Below are 23531 nucleotides of genomic sequence, written 5' to 3' on the forward strand. Positions count from 1 at the left end.
GAGTGATTTCAATTAGGGCCTATTATCAATTTTATCAATAGATCTTTGAACTCGATTATCCGCGTTCAATAGGGAAAAGCCAATAAGCCGCAATAGCAAATAAAGACCGTTAACGACTAACAGATTATTGAATCCGTATGATTCACTAAGTAGTAGGCTGGTAGGTAGTATAATATACCAATAAATTGGATGAACTTCAAAAGTTTATGAGGTATATCCTCATGAAGTTCATATCATACTCTCTGAATTGATTATCAACAACGATCAAAGAAGTGCAACGCTCATTAGATAGTTACGCATAAGAACAAAGTTATTAGTCTATATCCTAGTAGACGCCCCAGTTGGTGGAAAAGGACCACATTTCACATTTTGTGGTGTATGAAAAAATAAATGAATAAATAAGTAGACTATCGCAGACTATCTGTATAGGTCTACTATATTAAAAAACGACATGATAAAAAATAAATAAAATATTGATAACAAAAAAAAAAAAAAGAAAAAAGAAAAAACCTTGGAAAAACAATCATGTACCTACAGACGAATGCCAAATTTAATTAACCGTGAAATATTTCATAGGAACCATGTCTATAGCCCTAGCTTGTTTTCAGTGGCGATACAGAATCGGCAATTATAAACAGATTCAGTGGGTAGATATATCGTGTAAATATTTATTTTTGAAAATAATGGTGAATTGTATTTACACTACATCCTCTCCCCCATCTGCGCTCTATATAGTCTGTAAATGTACATTCAGTAGGTTGGTATATATCCAAGTGATAGGTAATCTACCGGACATCCTGCAAATGTAAAAACCAACAGAGTTTGGCCCAAAATAAGAAAAAGAAATGATAAGGTGATTGTAACAATAGCAGTTACTATAGGCTACCAAACGCAGCACGTAATAACGATCAAACTTAAGAGAGCAGTCACCACTGCCCTTTTTGCCCTCCCAGGTGTTCTGATTATCGTATTCTTATTTCCCTAATATGAAGGTGTATGTTCTGGCTAATAGTAAACCAACGACTAACGAGGCATAGGAAACATTCTCTACACGATTGCATAGCACCTATCTACTGTAGACCACTATCCTACAACATAGCGCGCAAGTAATCTAGCTATATACGCATAAATCTACGCAGCTATATGTGTGATAAAAAAAGGACAACAAAGTAGGCTAGCTATCGATTACCTTATCCACTGTTCGACAGACTAATAGACTGCAGCCTAGCATGCCTAAAATCAGCTATTTGTCTCCGAAAAAAAAAAAAGAAGAAGAAGAAAACTTCTGGGTATGTACAGTAGTTCCGAAAACTATAAATAAAGAAACAACGAACACGCTAAGGGCCTATCAATTAAAATAGACTGAGCGCATACGATATGCATATCAACATGATAGAGACATTTTTTTGCAGTGCTGGAACAAAAGTATACGCTGTGAGAGCGGAACAGGATTTGTGTGCGACATGCGTACACGAACAAGAACGCACACACACAACATGTATGGCTATGAGAATCTATAGTTCCTGCCGTACCCTATTTCTTATATGCTATACAAAATTCTCGGTCCATGAACCCCGGATAATCGATGAATTTAGTGAAGCGGTGTGTGACGATTAAAGTTTAGGTATATTTATATCCGTAGAGCACTTGAAGCTTAACGATGAATGCCCCACTAATCAATTTAGCTATACGTGCCATTGCTCAATAAACTGTACATAGTCTGTAGCTTGTAGGCCAATTACCTTTCGTCGGCATAACAGAAATCCATGCTTTTACAACCGCTTGTTAGGCTAGTGTGACTGAGCCGAAGATGTGGCTGAAGCTGATGCTGTGGGCTCTTAATGAGTGGTTTGATGTGTTGCTGGCAATTATTGCCGTCAACATGGGCACCAGTTTTTCTCCACTGCTGATTTCGTTGCTGTAAATGTACTCCCTGCTGACCAACAGCAGTTGATGCAGACGACCGGCTTTCCTCGAGTAATTCGTCCTCGTCGTTGTCGCCATTCTCACTTTGTTGTTCGGAAGCATCACTATTGGGAAAACCCGTGGCCACCAACAGACGACTCATACTGCAGATCTCGTGGTCCACTTTCTCCAATTTGGATTTTCCAACGACAACTCTTTTGATGTCCGCCTTTGGGACTATATCACACAGGAGGGTAGCGAAAATGTGACGCGTGTTGATGCCCGGCTTTCACGTCCCCTACTGAATGCTTTTGACCAACAATGAAGCGCCCGTTTCCGAGTTATAGGAGTCGTCCCCAGTTCAAATCATAGAAGCCCAGAACCTACAGACATATATGCGTTTTGCATCAAGCCACAGCCATGAGCGCCATCAGCCCTTTATGAGGTGTGTATACGCCTACATACGCCCAACAGAGTTGTATTAACGAAAAAGTCCCAGATGGCGGCTGTCAACTCCAGTCATATGGCATTCGTATAGATAATAAATGATAATAATTTCCGGACTGTAGGACAAAGTAAATACGCTTGCCTATCGCTTGGCGCACAAAGTTACTGTGATTGTTGACGGCATTGTTTCAATGGAAATTAGCAACGTACTGGCAACTGCGTATAAGCTTGTGTGCAATTAACAATTACTATATAAGCAGTGGAATAGCATCGTTCCGCGAAAACGCAACTTCCGACTGGCTGTACTGAACAATGTGTTGCTGATTGCTTCACAGCTCTACGAAAAGTGCTATTTATGATGGCACTGTCCACACTACCACTTTAAGAACTTGTGCTAACCTACAATACAGTTCTTCAATTCTTGGTGACTGGAAACTAAATTCAGCGTAAGACGCATTGGAAACGGGCAACTATTTGCAGTGATTTAAACTTCCAAGGGTTTAAAAGTGCACCGACCCCTAGTATTTTTTTAAAAGAAACAGCCAGCCAACAAACATTCAGGTTTAGTACAAACACTATATAATAATGCACCGGTAGTATGGTAACATGAAGGACGTAAAACTCAATACATCGCCATTCGGCGTCGGTTACGCCTATAAAGATGTTACTATGTAATGTGGGCTAGCAGACACAGGTTTTTCGTAAAGATGGCATCGTTTCTGTTCTAATAACAAGACTTTTGTTGGGTATTACGCGCCATTTAAAATTTTTGTTTTTATTTTATTATTTTTGTTTTTATTTGTTTTTTTATTTATATATATACTGTATATATATATTTTTTTTCGATAAAAAGAAAGCGAATATATTCTCCTGGTGAATCTTTCCATAAAAGTTTCGGTACATCGCTGTTTCGGTCATTCTCAGATTGCATGCACGTAAAACGTGTGAATCGTCAATATGAAGTTTGTTCTGATTCGTCTAGAAAGCCATTACCTCAGCATCAATTCGTATTCCGCTCTTTTATACGTACATAGCCTAGTTGTAGGGTCGAGATTTCTTTCAAAGATCCAGACGCTGATGGCTCAACACGCATTAGTAAAGCGACACACACTGTTAATCTTGATTTTCGTTAAAACCAACGATAACGGTATGATCATTTTCCGCTAACGATTTTCGTTCATTAAAAACCAACGAAAATCGTTGACAATGTACCGGGGGGTTGACCACTCCCAACCAAAGTGTACGGATTGGCCTTACTTTGGCTTAAAATTGGCTTAAAATTTTCAATTTTAGCCTGAAATTCTGGTGAAGATCCAGAATGATCCTCGGCCTAGTGTACGAGTTTTGGAACAGTTGCCAACCCCCCGCAATGTACGATTTCCGCAAAGGTACATTTGGATTCATGATTTTCGTGGATTTTCCATGTGCGAATTTTATTCAGTGATAACTTTATGATATTCGTCGGTTTCTATATACGAAAATCTATATATCATCTATATCATAAGAGGTGTGTAAAGCTTTTTGATAAAATGCATGGGATTCTAGAATCACAATTATTGAATAAAGAAGTGTTCCGAGAATATAGCCCACATTGAGAAATATCCAAAGGCCGTCGATTTTTATCAAATGCAATGTAGTGTCGAGCCCTTTTTCGCAAATAGGGGGATGAGTAAGAACCAAAATTATTCGTAATGGGAAACGAAGATATTTCAACTAATGCATATCTTTTATTGATTTAAATAAATAAACTAACTATTGCTTGATACATATAACAAGCAATGGTTGGCTGTGTGGGTTGATTTGTTTCTGTGACGCGGGAGACTCGGGTTCGAAACTCGCCTCAGTTGACTTTTACCATGTTAAAAATATCTTTCAAATAAACTTACTACAATCGTCGGTTAAAAACCTAACGATTTTTATATTCTGAAATGTATAGCCGGTTTTCGTCGATAATAAACGTAAGTCCCTTGTCCACCGGTTTTAGACCATTTTTGCGTACGAAAACCGCAAACACAATTTATCAGTGCAGAGATCGTTGCCGCGCAGGGCAACTGGACTGCTGTCAGATCGTAGGCTCACGCCTTATGAGAGGTGGTGTGATTGATGTCACTATACTTCCGTATCAGTCGGACTCTTTGTCTTTCGGGAGTTTCCATAGCGTCCTTTCACGGTTAACCGCACAATCACTATATCCCATATACTTCTTTATAATAACGCGGCTGCGATAAGTATTGCGAGTATTGTTAGAATAAGCGGGATAACTGTTAAGCCCTGCTCTCAAGTGTGGTTCAACAACAGAAAAACAAAATCATTTTGCCATTGAAGATAGTTGTCGTGCCAAAGGACACGAAGATGAGCAACAGGTTTGATATCCGACGTTACGCAATCAGGGTATTAGAATATTTGCAGCTGTTTCTAACCCAACGGCGTCCTTCTGCTTATCCCCCTATAAGCACAGTCACGATAAATGTCCCAGATATGCGTCGTTCGCGATGTCTACAGTATACACTATAGCCAAAAAAAAAATTAAAGCACTTTCCATCAAATATGGAAATATTATAATGTGCGAAAGGTTTAAAACTGAACCCTTCCAAGAACAGAGAGGAGGCGCAACAGCTTCGACGCAGTGTCTGTTGTATTTAAGGGGAAATAAATCGAGAAGGGATTGTTCCGAGCTAAATTATTTATGTCTACATAGGTCGAAAATATGATGTAGGTTGAAAACAATGAAAAAAGATAAAGCAGCGAAGGAAAGATCCAGTTCAGGCAGCAGTTGAATATATGTGAATGCGTTATGCATCAATCATTGCTGTCAGAATCGCGCGATTGACAACGCGGATGCTATTAAGCAATTGTTCTTTATTTTTAATATAAATTGGCTGAATATTTTGCTTTACGCGGTGAACCAACTTCAAAGCTTCAAGAACATAAATTAGAGCCTATTGAATTGATTTATATTGGTCTATGCGTCCGTAGCGGTTTTTGACGGACAGTTGATATAAAGATTTACCCGTCTTTTAATCCTATGTTAGGTCATTAGAATGACTAAAGGCTAACAAATTAACATGAAAATCGATAGTAACGCATCTATAGTATGAAACTTGGAGGATCAAAGGTAGCCTACAGCATCAATAAAGAAGCAAGCAAAGTTAGAGACCCTTCTCAATCTAGCGAAATCAACCGGTGAGTGGAATTAAGGAAAGTATAATATTTAGGAAATGTGAGCTACAATTCAACCCCAATCATCGTGTTAAGTATATTACATTCGTCCATACAGTCTACGCCTAGGGTACAGGTTTCCTCGAGATAGATGAGATTGCATAACAATAACAGAATTCAGTTATCCCGTAAGAAGCCTATTTAGAGTTGAATAATAATTAAAAAAAATAAAATTTAATCCAGATTATCACAAGAACGAATGATCTTCTGTAATAGGATGTCATGCAATGCACGTCGTGGTGTTATTTTTATAAATTGTGCTAAAACAACCAAAACAAAATTTAATGGCATATACACAAACCAACGCATTTCTTCTAGACTGTTATATATGGTATGTGTGGAATTCTTATTCACCCTGTACTATTTTGGGTAACTAGAAAGTAGTGATGTTTCGATAGTGTTTTTTTTTCAAACGTTAGCATTATCGTTAAGTTAACGATGTCTGATTTTTCACGTTACGTTAACGCGTTATTAAAATGTCTCCGTTAACGCAAAATTCGACGTTATTTCTACCGTTATTTAATTTTAAAAAATGGTACTTTCAAATCACGGTCTTGATTACTTATATTAAAATTGCTGCTGGCGTTGAACTATGTCACAATGAACAACTGAGAAAAACAGAAACTGCTGATTAAATATGCTTGCCACGTTTTAAAAGCAAAAAAAAAAAACCTCAGAGAAGCTTAGCAAACTACTGCTCACTGGCTATTAAATTATTCGTTTTCATAGTCAACCTACTACAGTAAAATGTTGGAAGCGCGCAAAAAATACAAATTTCATTTTGAAAAATACAAAAATTACATATTTGGCAGCGCCTTAAAAAAAAATTAACGTCGAAAATAACGTCTGAAAAAGGCCAAACGATAGCGTTATCCGTTAAGTTAAGAACACCAAAAAAGGTCCATTAACGGACTTTTCACGTTATCCGTTATCGTTAAAGAAACATCACAGTAGAAACTATACCGTAAATCAAAATTTTACACCGGATTCGGTTTGCAAAATTGCTTTCGCTTAGATATTTCTTCATGTTTTAAAATTTTTTTTCGACAAATTAGTATTTTTTGTACTCGTTTTGGCTATTGCCTCACAATGTAACAATAAATTCCTAGGCTACTATACAATATTTGCACCCGCGAAAACTAATAACAATTTGACGTAAAACTTACGCTGGAATAAGTACACCTGGTCAAAGAACCTTTGGGATCTTGAATTTTTATTGTCAGAGAAATGAATGTATAGGCCGCACAAAGTTGGACTGTTAACAGTTAAGGTGTCTAAGAGAATTGGTCTGAGTCCGTGAAAGAACAGCGCAATTTTTTCTTTGCATAGCGTTTCCGAAAAATGGTTTAGTTCACGAGTAATACCATCAGAAATATTATCCAATAAAACAATCATCTGCGTGTGGGATGTGGTTGCTTTATCAGGCATTTCTCACAAGGCCACAAAGATAGTCCGCATAGTTCAAACCGGAGCCAAGGAAGGAAAAGGTATATATACCGTAGGACAAAACGCCATGCACTGAACGATCGATACGTTCTCTTGATACCCTTGCGAAGACGCACACGATAGGGAATACAGAAAAAAGGAAGCATAGATATCTTAAAAAAAAAAATAAGGAGAAACATAGACAAGTTCCAGCCCTATCGTGTAGTAAATAAACGTAAACATGCCACCTGAATCCGTTTCTCCTGTGCTGTTTCACGTACAGTACATCTACGTTTGGCCTCGTCAATACGTCTGTATGGGATATTGGTTGCTAACAATGCCTCGTCACTGAAAATCGATTTATCGAATGTCGGCGGTTGACGTCGGTGGCTACGTCCCTATGGAGATATCTACGTGCACAGCGTAGACGTATAGACAGCTATGAATCTTGAGCTGACAAACATCTACCTCACAAACGACCAATAATCTGTCTTTAGGCACTGTATTCGCAATTGAAAAGTCCTTTTGCAAGAATCTTCTTCAGTTCCAAGAAAACAACGCTGACCCAGCAACCTGTAGGGCTTACGAATCAAGATAGATGTGCAAGCTAAATACATGTTACTGACTGATAGTTACCCGTTACATGTCGATAAAAACGGGGAAAAAGCTACACAAGAAGACGTTTCACAAAGTACAGTACATATCTATTCTACAGGCTTTTTATGTGCAGCATAGTCCACTGTATGTTATAGATTTACCCAACGAAATGCGTTCAGTACATACGCATAAGTGACGACTTGGGGTCTCTGACCAGAAAAGAAGAAATGAAGCTTACAAATTTAAATTAACAAGTGAGTTTATGATCTGGCCTGCCTCTTTAATATGGAAATCAAAGATGAAATACGAAACAGCGTAACATTGCATAGCCATCATGGTTACCTAGACAACCAACTGCAACTTAGAATACCACAAATGTGAAAAAACAAAACAAGAAGCCGCCCACATTCACCGGATAGCATTGGCTCGTACATAATAAGTGTGAAACCAGAGAATGACTCGTCGAAAACGCAATAAGCGTAAAGATGTGTGTATAGTATTAATCCCAAATAGGCTGTAAGCAAAACAACTTCTTGTTTTGATCAAGTTTTCTGTGATAGCTAAACGTTTGCTAAACGAACGACGGACGTCAAAGAAAACGCAACGAGATGTGGATATGCCACTGCAGTTTGACTGCACATAGAAGTAGTACCGAACATGGAACGAGAGGGTGGATGGGCCAGAAGGTTATTTGAAAATATCAACAACATCCGACATCATTCGCCACGGATTATCACAGGTGGTGTAGAACTCTTTAGCAAGGTGTACGAGATATTAGAATCAAGATTGATTCTCGAATTAAAAAGTGATTCTTTTTTTATTCTTGGACTGAAGAATCATGATTTTTTCTTGCCAAAACTATGTAATTCTTACTGAAAACTTTGATTTTGTGATTCTTTCCGAAAAAAAAATTTGATTTTTGTTGTGATTGTTGTTCAAGTGTACGAGATTCTTTCGAGTTTTACACCCCGGATTATCAGCAACAGAAAACAATTCGGAAAGAGAGTATGATAGAAGGAAAACACCAGGTGAATGAAATTATGTCTGTATATTTTGCATTCGACACATAATCAAATCCCTGGTAGTATGTAAATATACAGAAACCAGCCGCTCTATAGTTTAGTCTATAGTAAGGGACGATGATGTGCAAAGGACGGATACACCGGAGAGCAGCAGCAACGCTTGTGCTCAAATTCAATAGATGTTACACGGCTTTCACTTACCTTTCGCCGTCGTCATTGAAAAAATCCCCTCCCAAAAGGAGATCGCGTAAGCGGAAACGAGGAGGCAATGCCGGAAGGTCAGGTCCGAGCTCCACAGATGACATTGTGTTCAGCGATATCATTTTGTTGATGGATATTCTTTTGTCTCGTCAGCAAAGTAATGAGTTAAGACAAATAGGACAAATACTCCGTGGACTAGGCATTCACAATTTCACAGAGTTGTCGAAAATCTTGGATGCGCACCTGATGCCTTAACCAGTCAGATTGTAAGATGCTGTAAGGCCTGGTTCCCAACGTGCGGGCAACTGTCGCACAATTTTTGGCGTCAGAATATTCTAAGAAGACAAGTCGGAAAAACAGAAAAGTTAGTTCAAGAAACGCACTCAGGTACGCGCGTAGTACATCAAAGTATATACGTCAACAAAGAAAGGAGAGAGCCAGAATCTTTTGATTTCTCAAGCTCGAGACGCACACGTCCCGCAGCGGCGGTGCTCCGGTGACTGACTTCCAATTCATCAAAGTTGAAGCGAACCTGGCTGCCCCACCCCCTGAAGGAACTCGCTGATCCCAAGCTCGCATGCACACGCAGCATCGTTGGCTCCAGCAACTCCTGCAACTGGATTCAGATGAGAAAAGAGGGAAAGAGAAATAGAGGGTGAACGAGAGACACAGAGAGAAACAGAAAGAAAAGGGAGAGAAAACAGTTAGCGAATACAGCCTAGCAGAAGAAAGGAGAATTTCAGAATGATCTCATCGTGGAAAAGAACTATAGTATTAACGAAGAATACCTTAAACGTTCTGGTATAAAATTAAAAAAATTATTGTTTTTTAATATTGTGTTTAAGGAGGTAAAAGGCTCCCCATGAAGCTCATCCATTTTCATATTTATTCAATTAGTTTACAGCTAATTTTTTTTGTTTCACGTTTTATGGTTGGTGCGTGTGTCACGGCATTTACTTTATTGTTTACATAATTTTACTGGGTTCTATGGACACAAGAATCTTAGAAAACGGAATATGTGTAATAAGTTAATAACAAAAAGAAATTTAGCTTTACAGTAGAAAATTATTATTCTATGAAAAAACGATATTAGATCCTACGTGGAAACCTTTTTAGATTTGCATAGCTCTCCCTCGAATGCTGATCCGCAATAGTCCACAAATCGGACATTTTTTTTTGTTTTTTGTTTTAACTTTCATTGTACAACAGATACGACCTTAAAACATTATAATAACGAACAGATAAAAACCTAACTGGTGAATAGTTAGCTATATAAGTTACTGGTAATGTCTATAACATGGTGTTGGTATTAAATATACCAATAACAATATACATACTACCGGTAGCTGGCATGTTGATTAGTTGCACCAAGACAAATACGACAAGGAAAACTACCGAAATATGAGCCATCCGGCTGTAAAACAATAGGGGAGGGAAACCTGTCCATTTTTTAAAATTATATTTATATTTTTTATTTATTTTTAATTTGATCTTTGTTATAGAACTCCTATCGAAATAAACGTTCAAAAAGTTTAAAACTTTTTTGTCTACATGCCCCTCTAACGGGGTAAGTTGGCAGTGGGATCGGGGTAAGTGGGCCCCATGTATTTCAAATGAAAATTTGAGTCAAATGTTGATGTTGTAAACAAATTAGAATAACATCATAAAAAAGAAAAATTCAATAGTCATTTCTGAAAGCTCACAAAAAGATGAATCGCATTAAAAAAAGTTATATTATGTTTGTAATTCAGGCACAGTTTTCACAGGTAAACATCGTAGAAAGTGATACAGCATACAGACCTAGCATGTGCCCAATTGTAGCCTCTTATGCATATACCACACTGTTCATCTGGAATGCTATCCACCAAATTGTTTTGCTTTTTCGCAATATTGTACAATCAACCTGTGGGCCTATGGAATGGAAAATTCATTTGCAACACTAGAAACTTTTTCCTTAGAGCTTAATACTCTATGAACAGCTTTAAAAATGTTCCTGTTAGGGTATAGAGCAGTAAAACATCCAGGGTTACGCGTTATCCACAAATGCGAAAACTCTCATTTGTGTCCAAGTTGGTCTGCTGTGGCTGCACCCTCTTATTGCAATATTTAATCCGTCACGTCTTAGACCTGACGGATTTAAACTGCTAAAGACAACAAACAACAATTGTGACCAATTCATATTCATATTAACCAACGATCCGTCAGCCAGTCACGTCGGCTGCACGGATGTGAAGTGAACAGGTTGTAGGAAAGAAATGAAGGATAGGTTGGAGTGGTACTTACGTTTGAGTTGACTCCATTCTGATGCCAGGTGATTCGGTTTGAAGACGGCTTCACGGGGGGTATGGTAACGTTGGATGAAGAAAAGGACGTGGGTTGGTAGGGTGTGAACCGTTTATTTCAACTCGTCTCCAACGCTCACAAGTCGCTTACACAGCTACAAGGGAACTAATACCGTCCCAACACTAACAAGCTGGTCACACAGCTACAAGAGAACTAATACACACACTAGCTAGGAGAAGACTGGCGAAAATAAATCGTGTTTTGGGTTTTATACCACTAGTTGGCTTGGGGACGCTAAGGTTGGCGTGGGGTAATAAAAAAGAAAACATCAGCAACCAGTTCATGAAGAAATGTGAACTGGTGCGAAAAAAGGGAAACAAGGTTGAGAGATAAGGTGGGGGCATTGACACCTTGGTCAGTGGAAGGGGGGCAATAACATAATAAAAGAGATAGCGTAAAAAGGAGGTCAAGGGTGGGGGGAGAAATATGAGGTTGTACAACTTAAACTAAATACAGTTAACTTAATTCTAATTAACGTATTAACTCTAGCGGGAGTCCTTACATAGCTCCCCTTCCTACAAGATTGCGTAGGGCGGTTGGGTCGTAAGGGGGTCAGTTATTCTTCGGCGGTTCTTCCTTCGTCACAAGGGGTGGATGACCGCGGCCAGGGCTCCTCCTTGCGGCTCCACGAATGATTCCCGGACGCGTCCAGCTCACCATCCGTACTCCGGCTCCTTTTGTGGGGGTAACCGATAGGTGCGTTCGACATACCGCGCTGCTGCCAGGTCCTCTTCGTCGGAGTCCAGGGAGAAATGACTGCTGACGAAGCTGACATTGCATTTTCCGCCACGAAGCCTCGCGATGCTGTTGTTTAGCGCTGCAATGTCTATGCCCCTTTCCTGGACGTCACTGGCCGGTGACATACAGTATGGTGAGGGCCTGTCTTCGAGTAGTGCGATCGGATCTAAGGGGAGGGTTGAGGTGCCTGAGGAAAAGGAGTCTTCTTCCCAGGGGTCATCTTACCGAAAGTAGGGAGATGTCGTCGATGTCATCTGAGATGTCTGCGTCGTACATAACCTCGTCGTCGTCGGGGTTGTCCGCGCAATACAGGATGTCCTCTTCGTCGTCTGGGCAAGCCGCTACGTATCGGAATTCCTCCATGTCAGACGAGTAGTCTGCACAGTAGAGGATGTCTTCTTCGTCCGGGTCGGGGATCCAGGCCGCTTGTCCACCTTTCTGGTCTTCCCGATCATCCGTGGATGTAAGGGGGGAGGGTTGGAGCCTAGGGATAGAGTGTGGTAAGGATTAGGAAGGCTTGGTATCGAAGGGTTGGTGGGGTGTTATGAGGTACATGGTATACTCTGCACGATTCTGGGTGGGTTTATTCTAAAGGACACTAACATAAAATCTACGACATTGCATGATACATGGAAAATTAAGGGGGGCAATCAACGCGTGGGGTTTTAATACTAGGGACGCGAGAGAAGGGCTGCTGCTTCTCTGTGTTGGGCTAGGCTACGAGGATGTGAAATGGGTGGGATGAGGTATGGTTGTTGGTTTAATCCTAGCCGCCCTGTGGAACCAGCGGGAGTTGGGGGCGGGGGTATATTGACAATGGTGACCGGAGCAGTTGGGGCCAAGTTGGTGGTTGCTTGGGGTACCAACACAATGTCTCGATGAGCACGCTGAGGTGGCGTTAACCAACTGCACGGGTTAAAGTACCGACAGCAGGGGATGTAAAGACCCAGGAGGGAACCGAGTCCGCAGAATCGGAAAGCCAGAGCAATGGATGCTCCTACTCCCGACATGATGCCGAAGTTCCGAAGCCAGTATCCGATCCTTGCCATGAAGGAGATGTCTTGTGCTTGTCCGGAGTGGACAAGGACTGTGTTGACGTGTCATTCGCCCGACATTTCTGTGACATAGCCCATCTGTATGTACGCCAGGATGTCGGCCATGATGGTTGAAGCACTTAGGGGATGCGACGTTATTGTTGGGTGCAACTGCAGTATCATGCCCAACAAGTTATCGACCTCCAGGGGCATAGTGTCGATGAAACGGCGGCCTTGTATCTCTAGGTTGGGGTTGATTGGCATCCAGGTGTTGTTCTTGAAGGTGTGGGCTTTACCGTTGAAGTTGACGAAGTTTGCGTGCCAGTAGCAATCGTAGTACTTCGTGAGCTCCCAACCTTCCACGTTGATGGTCTGGTTGCCCCACCGAGGTTGGGCTCCACATGGCGTGAAAACCATCTCAAAGGTGACGTTGCTGGGAAAACGCTGCAAAACGGACACGGATGCCCCGACCGCCAGTAGCTTGGTGCATAATGGAAGGTCCAGATGCTTAGCGGCTAACCATCCGTCGTATTGTGCAGTCGTTGTAGCGGCATGGTAAGCGGTTTTCCGGCTTTCGCATTGCAGGTTACGAATTTCTCGGGCCAGGTGGTTTGAAATGTCCATTGCGAGGTCTCTGATGTATTGTGTATGACTGGCGTATTCGATTTCCGCCCGTGTCATTTCGGACAGCGCCATCTTGGCTACGGCGTCCGCGTTTTTGGGCCTCATCTCGACGAGATCGGTTCCCTTGGCGGCTTCCCGAACCGCGATGACGACTCTGTCCATTCCTAGAACCGGATGGTAGGCAGTGAGGTTTTCTCCTCCGCAGACGGAACTGTTTATCATTGAATATATAAAATCCAGCTGCTTAATTGGGTCCCGAATACGGAAGGTAGTGTCGTTTTCGGTCGAGTACTTGACGCCCATTCCCTTTTCCATAACCCTTAACTCACATGGCTTCGCTTCCTTCCAGGAATCGTCCCAGACGAGGGTCACGAGGTTGTGTTTGAAAGAGCCGTTTATTGCTCCAGGGATGTCGCCAAGTGGAGAGCTGATGGTACAGTTCGGGCATTCGCTCTGTAAGGTCACTTCTTCGAGGCGACAGTTGGTCATCTTTTCTGTCGCCGTCCGAAGCCAACTAGTTTCCACGAATGGGTGGCCTTCCAAGGCGAACGAGTTGGGTCCGGTTATATCCATCGCCTTTCCTCGACATTGTTGTGTGTCTCTCATCCTTCGGCACGTTGCTGCATCCACTTCGATGGGGTTGCGGCCGTAAGACACTTGATTCCATTGCATGAAGTTCTTGTACACTGTGGTGGTGGCTACCCACATGCTACACGTGTGGCCAGCAAAGCGTTTAACTTCTGGTAGTGTAGAGTAGATAGCGTACGTGATGGGTACCGGTGGAGTGGGGGTGGCTTCAAAAGAGCAGTCTTCCTCCGTGAACTCCAGGAATCCCAGGTTTGCCGCACCATCACAGTTACACACGGTGGCATTAAATGCAGCCAAGGGGGTAAAAAACAGGAATGCGAGGAGGAACATCAACAATAATCTAGGCAATCGAAGATACGATAGGTGAATAGCATGAAATAACGAGTAAAACAAGAAATGCATAGCCATGATACATAGGGAAGTAACGGGTTTTATTCTACGGCATGGTATGTAGTGAAAAGGCACATGGTTAACTACGCATGATGAACTGTTCATATGGCTGCTACTCAAATTATATTTAAACATTTAACATTTATACGAGGGGATACGCTACGTGTCACGGCCATTGGGGGGTCTAAGGGCCGTAGGCCAGTGCGGTGCTCGGGGCGGGGTGCTACGGGGGGGAATGGGGGGGCTACTGGCTCTAAAGCCGTTAAAGAGAGTCGTTCCGGGGTGAAAGAGAGGTCTATGTTTGGTCCTTTGTGGAGGTTTGAAGTTATCGTTCCTTCTGGTAAGGGGGATGGACCGGCGTCGAGGTCTATAAGATCCTGTTCTTCTTGCAGAGCGTACTCTTCATCCACTGGGGGTGGTACTTCTAGTTCGTTGGTGAGCTCCGGTGGTATGGGGTGATCACGGCTCTCTTGGAAATCTACGCAAGGTTCTTCCTTCCAGATCATAGATTCATACAGGGGTTTGATCCTGTTTACGGGCACCAACTGGGTCTATTTTCCCGCGCATTCTTGAATTTCCACGGTGTGGTTGTTGTTGATTTTTGTGACGCGGTATGGCCCCATAAAACGGGGATGAGTTTCATACTTGTGCCTGCCATTGGCGTTCTCACGTCGATTAACACCTTGTCACCGACGTTGAATGCTTGCTCACGAGCCCGCTTGTCGTACTGGGTCCTTTGCTGTTCCCTGGCTTGGGTCAAGTTTGCTTTAACAAGTACGAAGTCCTCGTGAAGACGTTGCATTAGCTGGGTTTTGTAGTCGGATGGGATGATGATGTTTGCTGGCTTTTGTAAAAATTGGTCAATAGGTACTACTGGATCGCGGCCATGGTTTAGGAAGTAGGGGGTTTCTAGGGTGGAGGAGTGTACAGAGTTCCTGTAGGCGAAAGCAAAAACTGGACCTAGCACTTCTTCCCATTTAGAGAAACCCTGTTCCATGTATTTCCTTAGCATTTCTACTACGGTTTTGTTGAATCTTTCGGTTAAGCCATTAGTCTGTGGATGGTACGCGGTGGTCCTCAACTGTTTAATTTGAAGTGTCTTACAAAGTGAGGAGAACAGCTCGGACGTAAAATTCGAACCACGGCACTGGGGGACACATGATACGCCCTAAGAAGTCTAGCCCTAAGACCTCGAAGGGTCCTGAGGTGAGATCTAGGGGATTTAAAAAGGCCCGAAGATTCGAACGTCGTTGGAGGGCACAGGGTTTACAAGCGAGGCAGTACTCCTTTACGTCGGAGAGCATTGTTGGCCAGTAGTATTTGTCTCTAATCCGGAGGCATGTCCGCTGGTATGCCAGATGGCCGGATAGAGGGGAGTCGTAATACTTGTTCAATAGCTGTTTTCTTAGGCTGAAGGGAACCACCACTTATTGTTGCACGAACCGTCGTCTCTTTTTCGAGATGGGCTCTTGTGTACGACACAGAAGGCCACCAGAAATTCCATACAGCTCGATTTCTTTCGCCCAAATCTGGTCTGTATTCTCTTCACTAAGGATTCCATGTTCTAAGTAATTTGTTATGTCCATACACAACGAATCTTTTTTCTGTTCGCGGAGTATGGCGTCATCTTCTTCGGGGGCTGTTCGAACTGAATTAACCGGAATTCGGGATAGAAAATCTGCATTCTCATTAACTCGACCCGGCCGGTACTTTATCGAGTATTTGAGGTTAGCCAACAATATTGACCATCTTCCTAATCTACCCGTCTCGTATTTGAACGTCTGCAGCCACTGCAGCGGGCGATGGTCACTGATGATAACGAATGGCTCGTCTGAAGGTAATGGCGGAAACGCTTTATACCGAAAATCACGGCCGTGGCTTCCTTCTCGATGGTAGAGTACTTGGTTTCTGCTTTATTCAGGTGTCTACTGGCGTAGGCGATTGGTTGGTCTTTTCCGTCGTGTATTTGGGACAAAACGGCTCCTAGTCCGTAATCGCTGGCATCATTGTAAATTAGGAATTCTTTAGTGAAATCCGGGTAGGCCAGAACAGGGTCGGGCATATGGCATTTCCTAAGGAATTCGAAGGATTTTTCTTCAGCGGGCCCCCATTTTATCCTGTCCTGCGGTTTATCCTTCGCTTGATGTATGAGGGGATGGGCGACTGTGGAGAACCCCTTGATAAACCGTCGGTTGTATTACGCTAACCCCAAAAAGGACTGCATCTCTTTAACGGTAAGTGGTTTTCTTTTATTTACTAGGGATTCGATTTTGGCGGGGTCTGGTGCTACGCCATCTGCTGAGATGACGTGGCCGAGGTACTGGACCGATGTCTCTAAAAATCTACATTTTGATAGTTTTACCTTGAGGTTTGCCTCTTCAAGTAAATCAAAGATTTTCCGCAGGTTCGATATGTGTTTTAAGGGAGTCTTAGAAAAGATGATAATGTCATCTAGGTAAACCAAGCAAGTCTTTCCTATCTCTTCCTTAAGGACGAAATTCATCAATCGTTGGAAGGTTCCTGGGGCGTTAGTCAGACCGAAGGCGAGCCGATTCCATTCATACAAATTGTTCTCAACGATGAACGCCGTCTTCTCTTTTGACTGTTCGTCCATTTCTATTTGCCAGTACCCTGATGGCAGATCTAGAGTGGAAAAGCATTTTTGGCCTTGTAACAGGTAAAGCACGTCGTCAATGCGGGGCAAGGGAAAGGAGTCCTTCTTCGAATTGCATTTAATTTTCTGTAGTCAATGCACAGGCGGTCGTCTCCTGTTTTCTTCTTTACTAACACTATTGGGGCCGCCCAAGGGGAGAGGGAGGGTCGTATAATATTGTTTGCTAGTAGTTCGTCGATGATTTTCTTTGCAACCTCCCGTTGAAGGGGGGATGCTCTGTATGGCCTTTGGCGGATGGGCCCTTGCCCCTGAGTGTCGATAACGTGTTTGACCAGGCCCGTGTTCCCCAGATCGCGTGTTTGAAATGCGAAGATAATTTGTTTTTCTAGTAGCAATTTGCGCAATTCCCCCTTTATGGTTTCCGTAACATCTGGGAGGGAGGCTTCAAAGATGGCGGGGTCGATGGTAGTAGGCTTGGTGGAACAAGATGCTATGAGTGTAGGTGGCACGAAAACCACATGACCTAAGATGGTGTAGCGAGGAAGGGAGATAGTGTGGTTTGTTTCGTTGACTATCACAATTCTGAACATCCCATTGTCACGTTTTGTAGAGACGAAGGGGTCCAGTCGAAGACCGGCGGGTAACCGTGGGTTTTTTTACTAGAAAACAGGCAGTGTCGAGAGATAGCTTGACGTCACTATTCTCGCTCTCCACCACGCATGCGGATGATGGAGGTATTTTCGTTTTAACAGCCACCATCATTGTAGGTTTGTCATCGTTTTGGAGTTGATCAGACTCCCTCACTCGATAGACTCGCCTCTCACGACCGTCGATCATAAACTTATGTTCATAAAGAGCGTCTAAACCTAGTATGCATTCTTCCATAATTTCCGGAATGACGATGAACTCTTGTTGAAAGGGTTCACGGGGCCTCTCGTCCTCGACGAGAACATCTACTGTTACGGTGCCCTGGCAGGCCAGGCGCCTGTTGCTTACGCCTGCTGATCGAAAAGGTTTACCGCTACTTCTCTTGTGTGTTTGAATTCTTCCATTTGTTGCTGTAGTCTTTCGAAGAGTCGACTACTAATGAGGCTTTTGCCTGCTCCACTGTCTACTAACGCTTTGAATGAACAATTCCCTACTCTTAGTCCAATTCTGGGGGTGGTAACTTGGGTTGACACGGATTTGACAAATTGTTGGGGCTTGGGGCACCCACCGAGTGGCCCAACAGTTGATTCGGTGGTTTCTAGTTTTCCGCCTGCGACCGCAGGATGCCGGTTGGTGTCGCTGGAGTGTTGGCATAATGCCCTGATGGTGGAGGAGGTCTTCCCGGGTAGGAATTTTATCGAGGTCCAATGTTGTTGCCGATACAGGATCGGCCATTGGTTCAGGATCAGAATCGCACATCGGCCCGGGTCATTTCCAACTTGAGTCGCCAAACCTTGTCCATTTCTGCTATGCCAATATTACACATGTATTTTGGTAGAACACTAAATATCAATGTTAAAAATTGAACACCTAACCAAATTAATAAATGTATTTTGGTAGAACATTGGCGAGCAGTATTTATCCGGGATAATTTTATCAGTAGTGGCATAACAGAAATGGACAAGGTTTGGCGACTCAAGTTGGAAATGATCCGGGCCGATGTGCGATTTCGATAACCAGCCAATAATGGCGCAAAACAACATTGGACCAACATTCAACATTCCAACATCAAAAATTAAATAGTAGCCTAAAACAAAACAATAGCTTTATTCATCGTAATATAAAGTAATGACAAACCTAGCCGGATTTGCTGGATTTGAACCCTACACCACTGTACACCAGCTTCATCTTTCAGACGCTTTATCCACTTAGCTATTACTATATCTATTATGTAATATGTTTTACGTAGTAATTCCGGAATTTGGTTAAAAACTTAGAAAAAAATTCCCAGTGAAAACCAAAGTTAGTTTAAATTTAGTACGTGGTTACAGTTCTATTATTTTTACTGATTATAGATACTAATTTACACAACAATCATTTCATTTTCATGTTTAATCGTTAATTTAGACCAAACATTTCAAAAATACAACAAAAAATGTAATTAAAAATAACAAATTTAAAAAGCACACCCGGGTAGGAAACAATACTGACCATTCTGTTTTCTTCATCCGATGTTGATTTTAGGTCGGTTCACATCGTAAATGCGTTATCAGTTACATGAGATTGGTCCATGATTGGAAAAATATTGGAATGTGGTTTTCCAAAAACCAAATCAATTCCATCCTGAGCTATTCTTAGAAAGCTGAGTTTTAACGATGCATGTATCCCGCTACTAAACCAATGTCGATACAATTTCGAACCTTTGCTGTTGTTCGATATCGACTAGCCAATAATAATCCAATGTCCAAAACCCAAATTTCAACGATTTATATATCCCAATATTTATCCAATGTCAATACAATTTCGAATTTTTGATGCTGTTCGATATCGAAATGCCAATAGTACCCCAAAGTCAGAAACCCAAGTTTAAACGATATTTATACATCCATACACTAATCCAATTTTGGTAAAATTTCAAATTTTTGCTCTTGTTCGATATTGATTACCCAACAGTAAAGCAATGTCAGAAATCGATGTTTATCTCCCGATACGAATCTAATGTTGAAACAATTTCGAATTTTTGCTGTTGATCGATATCAACTTGACAATACTAAACCAAAATTAGGAAAAAAAGATTAAATGATCTATATACTCCGATACTAATCCAATGTCGATTCAATTTCGAATTTATGTTATTGTTCGATATATACCCGGGCAGGAAACAACATTCGCCAAAATTAATCCGATGTTCGTATAGGCTTGGATTGATGCACAAAAATACAAGCTTTCTATTGGCAAGCCAATGCTCGGCCAATGATGGAATTCTGCACTTATATCAGTTATCGAATGACGAGACTAGGTAACATCGTAGGACCTATGTTAAAAATTCCTCGCTAAAATTAAACCCGGTTCCAAAAACCGGTTACAAAAACAGTGTTTTACCGTTCCCCGACTTCTACCCCAAAACTATACATATATATACATACATGCCAATAATATTATCGTTAAACAACAACAAAAATTCGTATCACATCGACATTGGGTTAGTATCGTGGTATAAAGATCGTTTAATCTTGTTTGTCCAATATTGGCTTATAATTGGCTAATTTATATCGATCAAGAGCAAAAAATTGAAATTATACCAACATTGGATTAGTATATGAATATATAAATCGTTTAAACTTCGGTTTCTGATTTGGGATACTATTGGCATTTCGATATCGAACAAGAGCAAAAATTTGAAATTGTACCAACATTGGATTTGTATATGGATTTATATATTGTTTAAACTTGGGTTTCTAACTTTGGGGTACTATTGGCATTTCAATATCGAACAAGAGCAAAAATTTGAAATTATACCAACATTCGATTTGTACATGGATATATATATATCGTTTAAACTTAGGTTTCTGACTTTGGGGTACTATTGGCATTTCGATATCGAACAAGAGCAAAAATTTGAAATTGTACCAACATTGGATTTGTGCATGGATATATATATCGTTTAAACTTGAATTTCTGACTTAGGGGCACCATTGGCATTTCGATATCGAACAGTATCAAAAATTCAAAATTGTATTGAGATTGGATAAATATTGGGATATATACATCGTTGAAATTTGGGTTTCGAACATTGGATTATTATTGGCTAGTCGATATCGAACAACAGCAAAGGTTCGAAATTGTATCTACATTGGTTTAGTAGCGGGATACATGCATCGTTAAAACTCAACTTTCTAAGAATGGCCCAGGATGGAATTGAGTTGGTTTTTGAAAAACCACATTCCAATATTTTTCCAACCATGGACCAATCTCATGTAACTTATAACGAATTTACGACGTAAACCGACCTAAAATCAACATCGGATTAAGAATGGTCAGTATTGTTTCCTACCCGGGCTTGGGTTCCGTATGGTAGGGCAGAAATTCTGTCGGTGCCTTATGTTCCGGCACAGGTGGCAGAGCTCGTTCTTTTGTTGTGGCTTGGTGAAACAGTCTGTTTCGGTGTGGAACCCCCAGGTGTTGTGGAATTCGCAAAAAAGGGCTGCCCTTTTAAAAGCTTCGGACTGCGTCACGTTTGGGTCTTTCTGTCTTCCACCAACCTGAGAGGGCCTCCCCATATAGCACATTTCTGCCGTCGGATGTCCGAATCATGGCCGAATATCCGTTAGATATCTATGTACTCAATGGGTAGTTCCAGGGATGTCCGTCGGCTAGTCACCTTGGAAGTGCAATGGATGTGCGAAAATTATATTCTACGGACCTCCTTCCAACAGCCAAAAAGATTTTCAATTGTTTCATTTAAGGATCGGCCTCGAGCCAATCGGGGCGCTTTTTTGCAAATCGGGTTTCTCATTTCGGGCCAAGAAGGCGTGGCTCAGGGTGGAAAATTCTTCTCCCCGAATTCAATTGGGGTTTGCAATCAATTGGATTGCAATCAATCGATTCATCAATGCAAAAAACATTATCGATTGACTGTTTCACCCGATCTATCCGATAACAACCCCGATAATAGCTCGTTCTACCCGCTTGCCCCGATTTTTACTCTGAAACCGAAAGAACGGCATTTTTTTTTATTGCTTCGGGGCAACGGGTTAACCTCAAATTTTTCCCCGCACCGCCCCGGTTGAAAAAGTGGCACCTCATTTCAACCCCGAATGCACTTTATCGGTGAGGGGCGGTTTACTCGATTAGAACTAATTGGGGCCGATCACTAAGTTTCATTATTAATTGTCAAAATTTCTTGAGAGGGGGAAAACTTAACCGTGTTCAAATTTTTCCCTTGAACGTATTTTTATTTGAAGTCCAGCATTTAAAATGAAAAATTTAAAAAATAAAGGAGTAATGATCTATTTGCCGGATGGTTTATTTTAAAATTTATTACAAAAAATGAATAAAATATATGAAAGTCGTGAGTTTGTTTGCACAAGCTTTCCGTTTAGCTTACGGGAACCAAGCCATTGAAAATTAACTCGCAGAAAATAAATATTATTCGGCATCTAATAATATTAAAAGCAAGTATACTTATGGTAGGATTATAATTTCAAATAATAAAAAACTACTTTAAACTTAATAAATCATGCTGAAGTTTAAAATTCAAAAAATATTTAGCATAAATTGTTTAATTTCAATTTATACACCTCTGGTTTAACCTAAGTTCGACATAATCTTGACTTCTTAAAAATCCTGTATGTGATTTGTTATCGAAAAAGCTCAAGTGTTTTTTGGTCTAATATACCATCTGTAGATTGGTACAGTGGAATAAGATTCGACTATGATGCGGGAGACCCGAGTTCGAATCCTGGTAAAGCCTAACGGTTTTTCATGAATAGATGTCCAATACATGTCATATTTATAGCCAAATGAAAGCCCGTTCGGATATCCTTAGAATGTCTGACGGCGCTGTTGAGAGCGGTCAAAACCAAAAAAAAATACATCCGTAGGACATCCAAATCGGATATCGGGCTGTCCGGAGGATATCAAAAAGATGTACTCAACATCCGACCCCGACATCTGTCGGACATCCGACGGACTGCCTTGTGTTATGTGGGTCTGTGCTAATTGCCTTTTCATTTCTGCTAGACTCTGTTGTAGTTCCGCGTTGTGAGTCGTGGCATTTTGGTCAACCTTGGTGCTTAAGCGATTTAGGGCTTCCAGCACGCTGGTCAGTTCATTTTGATGGGTTGGTGCGTTCGTTGATGAGTATGCTGCATGGATTCTAACTCTCGTCTGTGATTCTTCAATAGCTAATGCGGTAAGTTCGGCTCGATCGATAAGTGTCTCGAACGATGCAAACTTTTTATACTTTAAGGGGACTTGCACATCACTGGGTAGACCTTTCAGAAGCCTGTCCATCATCATTTGCTCCCGGGATGCGGCGGTAGCTGAATATAATATACCATCCATATGGTAAGCTTTATGGAAGGCCTTACGAATACGATTTGCGTAGCGGCGCATGTTTTCCTCCGGCTCCCTATTCATGTTGTGAAACTCGACACTCCTTTGTGACCGCGTTTCGGTCGAGTGGAATAGTTTGAAGAGTCGTGCTTTCACTGATGCGTACTCTTGGGATCGGATGGGGTTGTCTAACTTGAATGTGTCGAATTCTTCAGCAGCCTCTCCGTAGAGTTTAGAGCGCATTATGCGTAATTTCTTAGCTTCCTCGAAGTTGCCTAGATCGAGGGCTGATTCCAGGTGAGCCGTCCAATCGTCGAAACGACCAGACCTCTGACGATCACAAAAGATTGTCACTGAACCAAAGGCTTGCATTGCCTGTTCCTGTTTTGCCCTCCTAAT

At 41.6% G+C, this 23531-nt stretch overlaps 2 protein-coding genes and 1 pseudogene across 4 annotated transcripts in view; all 3 read right to left on the reverse strand.

The window, feature by feature from the left end:
• Window positions 1-9362, reverse strand: part of LOC116934069 (potassium channel subfamily T member 2) — a 39786-nt gene extending 30424 nt beyond the window's left edge. For 2 of the 3 annotated variants that reach the window (XM_045179726.1, XM_045179725.1), the window contains exon 1: window positions 1743-2257. In XM_045179726.1, coding sequence (XP_045035661.1) covers window positions 1743-2068 — 326 coding nt within the window. In that variant the 5' untranslated portion in view covers window positions 2069-2257. Of the gene's footprint in view, window positions 1-1742; window positions 2258-8816 lie in introns of those variants that run through there. The other variant, XM_045179729.1, reaches the window with a different exon arrangement.
• A 3206-nt stretch (window positions 9363-12568) lies between these two features.
• On the reverse strand, window positions 12569-14551 carry LOC123477111 (annotated as a pseudogene).
• Window positions 14552-17744: 3193 nt separating this feature from the next.
• On the reverse strand, window positions 17745-23531 carry LOC123476888. The gene is made up of 3 exons (XM_045179832.1): window positions 22765-23531; window positions 21130-21326; window positions 17745-18148 (listed from the first exon to the last, which is right to left on the reverse strand). Exons 1-3 carry the CDS (start codon window positions 23502-23504, stop codon window positions 17745-17747), a joined length of 1341 nt encoding a protein of 446 aa, XP_045035767.1. The 5' UTR covers window positions 23505-23531.

Source organism: Daphnia magna, linkage group LG10 (genome assembly GCF_020631705.1).
Source record: "Daphnia magna isolate NIES linkage group LG10, ASM2063170v1.1, whole genome shotgun sequence".
NCBI classification, from domain to species: Eukaryota; Metazoa; Arthropoda; class Branchiopoda; order Diplostraca; family Daphniidae; genus Daphnia; species Daphnia magna.

What these genes read in the sequence shown, in the direction of transcription:
- LOC123476888 (XM_045179832.1), bottom strand. Translation starts at nt 23,504, where the DNA reads ATGCAAGCCTTTGGTTCAGTGACAATCTTTTGTGATCGTCAGAGGTCT. An exon ending in CACATAACACAAGGCAGTCC is followed by an intron (nt 21,327 to 22,764) that starts GTCGGATGTCCG and finishes GGTTGGTGGAAG; the next exon opens with ACAGAAAGACCCAAACGTGA. An exon ending in CATACGGAACCCAAGCCCGG is followed by an intron (nt 18,149 to 21,129) that starts GTAGGAAACAAT and finishes CTTTTCGATCAG; the next exon opens with CAGGCGTAAGCAACAGGCGC.